Here is a 9,696-nt window from a genome sequence, read left to right as displayed (position 1 = left end):
TCATTTCCCCCTCCCGGTGGCACGCCCCTCCTGTTATGCCTCTGGGCCGCACCTGTGGGCTGCACCACACAGTTTGAGAATCACTGGGTACACCGTGGAAATTATATGGGCACTGAGCAACGACATGGTGCAAGCATTCCATTTAGACAGAGTCTCTCCTCAGGAGAAGGAAAAAATTCCGTAACATTTTAGCTAGACCTCAGATATAGTAGGGTCAGGAACCTCAATTCCGTGACCATTCTCTGGCTAATATGTTTTGACGAATGATTTGACTTCTTTAGAACTTTTATAAAAAATTTAGCCCCCATGTCCCTCGCAAAAATGTCGGCATTTTTCGCTAGAGGGCAGAATCAAAGTTACTTTTTTACCAGAGCACCTAGAATAATGTATGAATACACCTTTTGTGGTAATTTGACCATAAGGATTGTGATTCTGACATAATTTTGCCATTTAGACATCCTCTTGACCCCGAAATCCAAGATGGCCACCATCTGGTAGAGCGAAAACGTAATTTTTGATAGCCTACACAAATTAACTTTTTAACCAGAGCACCTAGAATAATGTATGAGAACACTTTTTGTGGTAAATTGACCATAAAGATTGTGATTCTGACATCATTTTGACATTAAGACATCCTGTTGACCCCCAAATCCAAGATGGCCACCATCCCGGAGAGCAAAAATGTAAAGTTCTATACACAAATCAGCCCCCAGGTCTCCAGGAGATGGGTGATGTATGGCCTTTTTGACATTACAGCAGAATGCTCTGATTTGGACTAATCTTATATATCAATGTCCTTATTATTCACCAGTTACATTGTTAGAATAATGTGTAGCATTTAACAGCATGAAAGCATCCTGTAATTAACAATTTTATGTCTTTTTTTAATGACCAAAAGGTACAATTATTTGGGTACAATGATTTCTTATCATCATGTTTCAAGTGTTTTTCATTCTTTTCTAAAGTTACAGTTATTAAATAAAAACTTACTTCTGATATTTTTCTGATATCTTTGTTTTTGTCCTTCCATAATAAGTAATGCATAAAGGCCATACATCATCCATCTCCTGGTGACCTGGGGGCTGATTTGTGTATACAACTTTACATTTTTGCTCTCCGGGATGGTGGCCATCTTGGATTTGGGGGTCAACAGGATGTCTTAAAGTCAAAATGATGTCAGAATCACAATCTTTATGGTAAATTTACCACAAAAAGTGTCCTCATACATTATTCTAGGTACTCTGGTTAAAAAGTTAATTTGTGTATCAAAAATTATGTTTTCGCTCTACCAGATGGTGGCCATCTTGGTTTTCGGGGTCAAGATGATGTCAGAATCACAATCCTTATGGTCAAATTACCACAAAAAGTGTATTCATACATTATTCTAGGTGCTCTGGTAAAAAAGTAACTTTTACAAGATGGTGCCGTTTGCCATTTTTGATTCATCCCTCTAGCGAAAAATGCCGACATTTTTGCGAGGGACATGGGGGCTAAATTTTTTATAAAAGGTGTAAAGAAGTCATTCAGTCGTCAAAACATATTAGCCAGAGAATGGTCACAGAATTGAGATTCCTGACCCTACTAATAATATGAGCGTGTTCACCGTTCAAATTCATTATTTGTCATTAAGTTGCGTTCGCTTCATCGTTCTCATAAAAACGTACTTGTTCAATGAACGCGTTCTTTTGAAGTTGTTTATGCACAACACTGGTTGCTCATGTCTGAAACAGAAAGTCTGGACACATTTCTCTGAGTTTTACCCACAGGTCTTGTCTGAAAGCAGCTTAACCAACTAACTAACTTGACTTCCCCTCGCCCTGTTCTCTTCTGTTAGTGACCTAATTGGTTTATTTGGCCTCAAAATGAAAAACGTATTTACCCGAAACCCTTTGTTTTATGCTGCTTCCTTTACGAGCTGCGTCGTAACACCAACTGTAAACAACCTCAACATCTCTACTTCCTGAATGTTATCGTCCAAAAATCACAACAGTCGACATTAAACGGTACAGCTCAAGTTTCTCAAAACACGTCAGGAAACTCTGGAATGATAAACGTGTGTATTTGTGTTTCAGTGTGTCCTGCAGACATCCAGCAACTGATGGTGATTAAAGAAGAGGTTCCCCCTGAGGAGCAGCAGTGGAGCCCCCTTGTGGACAAGAAGGACCCAGAGCCCCCCCACATTAAAGAGGAACAGGAGGAACTGTGGACCAATCAGGATGGACAGCAGCTTCAAGGACTGGAGGAGGCTGATATCAAGTTCACATTGACTCCTGTCGCTGTGAAGAGTGAAGAAGATGAAGAGAAACTTAAATCGTCAAAGCTTCATCCGAGTGAGACGAAGGAGAACAGAGCGGACTGTGGAGGACCAGAGACAGACAGGAACTCAGGTCCTGATGGACGTTTACAACCAGGTCCTGAGGACAAGACTGAAGACTCTTCTGAGACTGACGACAGTGAGGATTATTGGATGGAGACCAGGGAACCTCAGACAGGTTTGAATACAAGAAACAACAAACATCCTCGAAGTGATATGGGATCTAAGACAGAAAAAAAATCGTTTAGTTGCTCTGAGTGTGGTAAAAGATTTACCAAAAGGGGCAATCTAAATAAACATATGAGGAGTCATACAGGTGAGAAACCGTTTAGTTGCTCTGAGTGTGGTAAAAGATTTACCCAAAGGGTCAATCTAAATGCACATATGAGGAGTCATACAGGTGAGAAACCGTTTAGTTGCTCTGAGTGTGATAAAAGATTTACCCAAAGGAGCAATCTAAATAAACATATGAGGATACATACAGGTGAGAAACCCTTTAGTTGCTCTGAGTGTGATAAAAGATTTAACCGAAGAGGCCATCTAAATACACATATGAGGAGTCATACAGGTGAGAAATCGTTTAGTTGCTCTGAGTGTGGTAAAAGATTAAGCCATAGATGCCATCTAAATAGACATATGATGAGTCATACAGGTGAGAAACCGTTTAGTTGCTCCGAGTGTGGTAAAAGATTTAACCAAAGGAGCAATCTAAATACACATATGAGGAGTCATACAGGTGAGAAACTGTTTAGTTGCTCTGAGTGTGGTAAAAGATTTAACCAAAGGAGCGATCTAAATAGACATACAAGGATTCATGCAGGAGAGAAGCCGTTCAGTTGCTCTGAGTGTTGTAAAAGATTTACCAGAAGGAGCACTCTAAATACACATATGAGGAGTCATACAGTAGAGAAACTGTTAAGTTGATCTGAGTGTGGTAAAGATTAAAGATTCAGTCCTATCGTACGAGACGTGAGGATTCATAAAGGGGATAAGTGATTCAGTTGCAACCTTTGCAACATAGGATTTCTTAGGATTTATCAGCAGATATTCATATTATAAATTATTCATAGTTCACTGTTTAAAATAGACTTAACAGTTTTTTATTACTAGAAAATATAATTCATTGATGACAAATGATTTGTGTTTATATATCTTGTTTCTACTGATTTCTACATAATTTCTCTATTTTTCCTAATCTCATGTCATTTTAAGGTTAAAGTGTGTTCCTTGCACAGTATGATTGTTTGTTCCTAACTAGTTCATATGATTAAATATGTTTGTTTAAAACAGTGGTTTCTTGGTTTGTGAGATTCAATGACAGTGTGTGTTCTCCTTTATGTATTGAATGTGTTTCCAAGAATAAAAATCCAATAAAAAGATAATGGCGTTGTTGCCCTCCTCCTTTTTGTTTCTGTACGAATGGAGGCTGCACTGGCTACAGTTGAATTGTCTCATCACGAAACAAATGAATCAGCTTCTCACAGTCAGACATGTTTGTTTATGTTTGACGTGAAGTTGGATCTGGGCAATTTAAGTTCAGAATATCTGACATACGAGTCGTCGGGAATGCAGCATTACACTCACACACATGGACAGTGAACAGGGTATCCGCGGGTTCTTGAAAAGTATTAAAAGTTGATATATAAATTTAGGGAAAATCAAGACCCTTGAAAAGTATTAAAAAGTCTTGAGTCTTTCAAATTCAAGACTGTTTAGCCGAATTTTTTTTCCTCTTAAACTGTCAGACCTCAGCCGAAAAATGACACAAGAGATAGTTATTGAATCGGGAGATCGCAGCCGTTTATTTTCCGGATGGGTTTTCTCGATGTGAATAGCATATTTGTCAAAAGTTGTTAAAAGTTTGTGAATTCACTTATTCTAGTCCTCACAACAGCGCAACAAAAAAATACCTGGCGTTCAAGCGGGGACGGGGCTCAAGCGGGCTCAGAGCACGAGTCGTTTAAGCTTCCATGTAGAGGACGGCTACCTGCGAATAGTGCGCTTTAAATTGTTTATATTCCTGCAATGGAGAAGTGTAAATTCGTGAGGTCGTGGCTGCAACACGAGCAGTTTAAACTCTGGCTGAAGCCCGTGGCTGGGAATGACCGGGAGGCGTACTGTTCGGTCTGCAAGAAGAAGATGAGCATCGCTTCAATGGGGATTAATGCGCTCCGGTCGCACATGCAATGAGCTAGCCACAAATCCGCTGCGGCACGCAGACAGCAGGTATCCATCGAGCATTGGGCAACACCTTCCTCGGTTAATGTTGTTACACCATCCACAACGAGTAAGACAACTTAAGCTAGTAACGCTGCTAGTGTTGCTAACGTTCCATCAGTTGTCGCCGCTTCAAGTTGTACAGACCTCAGAGTGACGCTGGGAGCCACACCTACTCTGCGCGCGGAAGTGTTGTGGTGTCTCCACACCACAGTAAAACACCACTCTCTCACGTCCAATGACGGCATTTCAGAAATGTTCAAAGAAATGTTTCCCGATTCGGACATCGCCAAGACGTTCACCTGCGGCAAGGACAAATCTGGTTACATAACAAAATTCGGACTAGCACCATACTTCAAGCAACAGCTTGTTGATGGTGTCAATAAAGTTGGGCAGTTTGTGCTGATGTTTGATGAGAGCCTCAATCAGTCCACAAAAAATAAACAGCTCGATGCCCACGTTCGATACTGGGAGGATGACAGAGTCCAATCCAGTTACCTTGGATCTCAATTTTTGGGACATGGCAGAGCCCATGACTTGTTGCATCACATCAAAGTAAGTGTATCTCCGAGAATTTTTTTTATTGATATTTAAATGTTGTGTGGATGTGGTTGGTTGCTGGGGTACAGATTTGACCAATTTTCTTCGATTTAGAATTGCTTTCAAGTTACAATTTAGCATGTCAGCAATTTTTTCCACTCTTTGGGAGTGCAGTTGTCTAATTATGCAATTAACATTGACTTGAATGGCTTGGAAGTAGCCAGAGTAACATGACCTGGATGTAAAATATTATCACATTTGGTAAATTCTAATTTTTAATGTAATATTAAATTAGAAAAACATGCAGAGCTCTATGGAGGTGCTCAGCTGGTCCTGGTTGGAAGCTGTGGTCTTCACACCCTCCACAACGCAGTAAAGGCAGGCTTCACCATGTGGCATCTGGAAAAGCTCCTGAGAGCAATGCACTTCCTCTTCCACAATGTTCCTGCAAGGAGAGAGGACTTCACTAGCCTGACTGTCCTCCAGCTTCCCACTACCATTCTGTGGCCACAGATGGGTTGAAAATGTCCCTGTGGCAGAGAGAGCAGTTGAGGTTTGGCCAATGGTACATATGTATGTGGATGCTGTCAAGAAGAAGGTCCCAAACCCTGCCACTGCCTCGTATGACACCATTGAGGCAGCACAAGGGGATCCATTCATCCTTCCCAAGCTACATTTCTTCCTGGCGATTTCCAGGACCTTCAACCCCTTCCTGACAAAATACCAAACCGATGAGCCAGTGCTGCCCTTCTTGGCAAAAGACTTGGCTGAGCTGTTGAAGGTACTAATACAGTAATTTAACTGAATTGGATTAATCTATAGTAAAAGGAACACTCTGCCAATTTTCATTACAAAATCAGTATTATATCCAAATAGTGTAAACTGTTTTGCAGACATTCTTTTAGTTTCACAGTCATTGAGAGTTTATTTGAATTACGTTTTATAACAGTGGTGTCGTACATACACAAATTAGATCACTGGTCAACAACTTAAAATCAACTCTCAATAACTGGCATACGTAATGAATGACTGCATAACTCTTCACAGATTTTAGATATACTACTGATTTTGTAATGATACAAAGCAAAACATTTCTTTAATTGTTCTGTCACTCATTACATGCAATTTCTTTTTAAGAGTCTACTGAGGCGGTTTCTGAAGAGGGAACTCCTACAGGATTTCTCGCCCCTGAAGCTGACCAAAGTCGATGCAGCTGATAAGGCAAACTGGGTCTCCACTTTGAATGCTGACAAAGGCCTGGGTGCAGAATGCGCCATCAAGGTAATTTTGATATATTCATTCTTTAAGTTCAATGAGTGTATATACAGTATAAAAAGCTAACCGTCTGCATCATTTACACTCTGTATTCAAAGCAGTGTCAAAGAGACATGCCTTTATTTATAATTCCCTGTGTTTGATAAGTAGATTTGCTTATATTTTAGAACCACACAAGCCTAACAGGCATCAGGAGTTACCAGTTTCACTGTTGTTTCCCCCCCCCACTTGGCCTGTACTTAGGGCCAGCCTTTATTTGTTTCTGTCGACCACGTCCCCAGCCGTTATTTGAGGAAATATGATATTCCAATTTACCAAGGCTGTATTTTAATAGTCTCAATGTGCATGACCTTTTAATTTGCGTGTATTCTTGCGTAAACATTGTGAAACTGAAATAACTTTCTGAAGAAATCTACAATACACTATTTACCTTTTTATGTGCACAGATGCTGTGAGAAATATATTTGTCAAATAAATGATGAAGCAGTTTACTAGAATGAAATTTAATGACCTATGAATAATAACTTCTTTTACTTCTCTCTTTTCCCTGTCAATTCTGTAGGTGATGTGATCGTCCAACAGTTCGAGAGCTTTCTTTCTGTTGAGGGTAGAGATGAGAGATTCCTCTCCTTTCAGCCACTGAAGCAGCGAGTTGATCGGTTCTTGCACTCAGTACTTAAGTCCTACCCTGAGCTTTTAATTTTCTCTCAGAGCCTGCTACTTCTGTCACATGGACAAGCCACGGTAGAGAGAGGATTCTCGATAAACAAGCATGTTGAAACCTGCAACATCCAAGAAGAGTCGATGGAAGCTCTGCGCTTGATCTGTGACAAGGTCAGTGTCTGTGGGGGGGTTCTGCAGGTACCCATCACAAAGGAACTCCTGGCTCCTGCAGCCTCCGCAAGGTCCAAATATAGGAATCACCTGGAACAAGAACGGAAGAAAAGAGAGACTGACACGCAGGGACTTAAGAGGAAAGCAGTCGTGGATGAGCTGGAAGAGCTGAAAAATAAAAATAAAGTCCTAACAGAGGTTTGCGAATTCCTGCAAAAAGATGCGGATCAGCTGGCAGAGCAGGCAGAGGGAAAGTCTGGATCGCTAATGGCTCAGCTGATAACAAAGTCAAACACCCTCAGGAGAAGGCACAAGGAAAAACGCACTGAGCTGGTTAAAACTGAAAAGTTGTTGGAAAACAAAGCAACTGAATTGAGGCACATGCCATGAACCCTATTTGGAAGGATTAGTTAGTTTCGTCCGTGTTCAATTTTTACACACATACGTTTCTGAGTTCTATAAATAAATTGTGCCTTTTGGCTTAGTACCTCAATTTGTTCTTTTGAGCTTTATTCCCTCCCGGCCTATCTGAATTCTGTTGTGTTGATACAGTGCTACATAGAAGTTCTTGCAAACTTCATTTAATTTTGCAATCTCAAACTCAATTGTGTCGCTTATGTAACCGGTTAAAGCTCCTATTGGCGCTGGGGTCTTGAAAAATATTAGAAGGGTCTTGAAAAAGGTCTTGAAAAGTATTGAATTGAATCTCAGGATTGCTGCATATACCCTGGTGAAGCAGCGATGACCGAGGAGCCCTCGTTGACATGAATGACGGTAAATGACAAATAACAGGATTGTTAAATTCAGAGACAGCTGTGATGTCCCCAATCTTTTAAATTAAAGATTTTATATGCTTGTGTTTGTACTGGGATGGTTTGGTTCCGTCGGTCAATCTGTGTGATACCAAACTCAGTAGATCACATCTATATAAAACAACAGATCATAGGGCAGTGATTCACAACAAACATTTTTATTCTTAAGGAGCAATTAAGAGGCAAGGATCAACATCTAGTGACGGACACAGGAAGTGAAGCGTGTATCCTTGCCACAGTGAGCAAAACACATGCCACTCTTTAAAAGTTCAGTGCTGCTTTGCAGTCCTAAAATGGTAGAAATAGTAATTTTAGTGTTTAATTGTTTTTGTCTTCATCTCAATTTGAAGTTGATCTGATCTAAAAGTAGTAAGTAAAAATGTGGAATATGGCCAAAATGGCCACTAAATGCAAAACGGCGGGCTTCCTGTTGTGTCTTTCATAATGTCCCTTGAGACTTTCTTGTTTTTCTGGTTTTCCATTTTATTCCATTATAGTTGAAAATTTGTCTCTGTATCATACACGTCCACAAATCCCAAAACGCACAACATGATAACAATAACCTTAAATATGGGTTAATACAAAACGTGGAACCATATTGTGATATATTGCATTAGTGTAACACATATCTATCAAACTGAGAAACTTGAAGAAACAATAATGTGACATTTAGTATATTAATATTATTTATTTCGAATTATTATATTTTGATATCAATTTTGTTTAAGTGATCACGGTGGACAAGTGGCAGAAACTTGGACTACTGGCAGAAAAAGGTCTCAGGTTCGATGCTGGTTCGACTCGGATTTTCAACAAAAACTTACCTGGATAGAATAACAACATAAAGACGAACCTGGATCTGTCCAAAAGATCAAAAGACTATTCTCCCTACCCTGTCGAGTGCCCCTGAGCAAGGCACCTTACTCCCCCAACATCTGCTCCCCGGGCGCTGTACATGGCTGCCCACTGCTCTGCTCTGTGTGTCTGTCCAAAGATCACACCAGATGGGATAAATGCAGAGGACTAATTTCCCCATTGCATGAGTGTGTCTATGCATGCTTGTGCATGTGTGTGGGATAAATAAAGTGTATCTTCTTCTTCTTCTTCTTCTTCTTCTTCTTCTTCTGATGCGCTCCCACAGCTGCAGTAGCCCGATCGCAACCACCAGGGGGAGTTAGAGCTCTGCATTTGTGACTGTGCAGCATGCATTGTGGGTCCTCCTATTTTTCTGCATGAGACCATCCTCCTCTGGTTGCGCTCTCCTCCTCCTCCTTCTTCTTCTCCTCCTCCTCCTCCTCTGACCACATCCCTCCTTTTCTTATTGTCTTCCCCGGTCTTAACATCCAGCTGTGTGTGTCCAGCTGTTCCCGGATCAGCTGTGACCGGACGGATCCCCAGCTGTGCGGCTCCAGTCCCGCAGGCAGAGAGCAGGCAGAGGCAGGCAGGGTCGGCCATGTTGTTGTGTGGGGGGTGGATGCAAGTTTAGTAGTAGGAAGTGGAGGCTGCACAGAGGAGGAATACTGCAGGATCAGTTCTGCTTCTTTTTATTAGTGTCCCGTGTGGTGGCTGTGATGCAGCTGCAGGCCTCCTCTTCCTCCTGTACCTCCTCCTCTTCATCCTTCACCTCTCTGGAACAATGAGTGACTCCTGCATCAGCTCCGACCTCCTCGCACACTGCTTTGATTTAACTTCAGCCCGAAACCC

General features: G+C 41.2%; 1 protein-coding gene across 1 annotated transcript; it reads left to right on the top strand.

Annotated features, from left to right (window-relative positions):
• Positions 1 to 2,088: 2,088 nt before the first annotated feature.
• Positions 2,089 to 3,641, top strand: LOC133027155 (gastrula zinc finger protein XlCGF8.2DB-like). Its single transcript, XM_061094179.1, has one exon. It carries the CDS (start codon positions 2,099 to 2,101, stop codon positions 3,236 to 3,238), a length of 1,140 nt encoding a protein of 379 aa, XP_060950162.1. The 5' UTR covers positions 2,089 to 2,098; the 3' UTR covers positions 3,239 to 3,641.
• Positions 3,642 to 9,696: the final 6,055 nt, after the last annotated feature.

Source organism: Limanda limanda, chromosome 20 (genome assembly GCF_963576545.1).
Source record: "Limanda limanda chromosome 20, fLimLim1.1, whole genome shotgun sequence".
Classification (NCBI taxonomy): Eukaryota; Metazoa; Chordata; class Actinopteri; order Pleuronectiformes; family Pleuronectidae; genus Limanda; species Limanda limanda.
This window is presented reverse-complemented; position numbering and strand designations above follow the sequence as displayed.

Coding starts and splice junctions, on each gene's coding strand:
- LOC133027155 (XM_061094179.1), top strand. CDS start 2,099: ATGGTGATTAAAGAAGAGGTTCCCCCTGAGGAGCAGCAGTGGAGCCCC.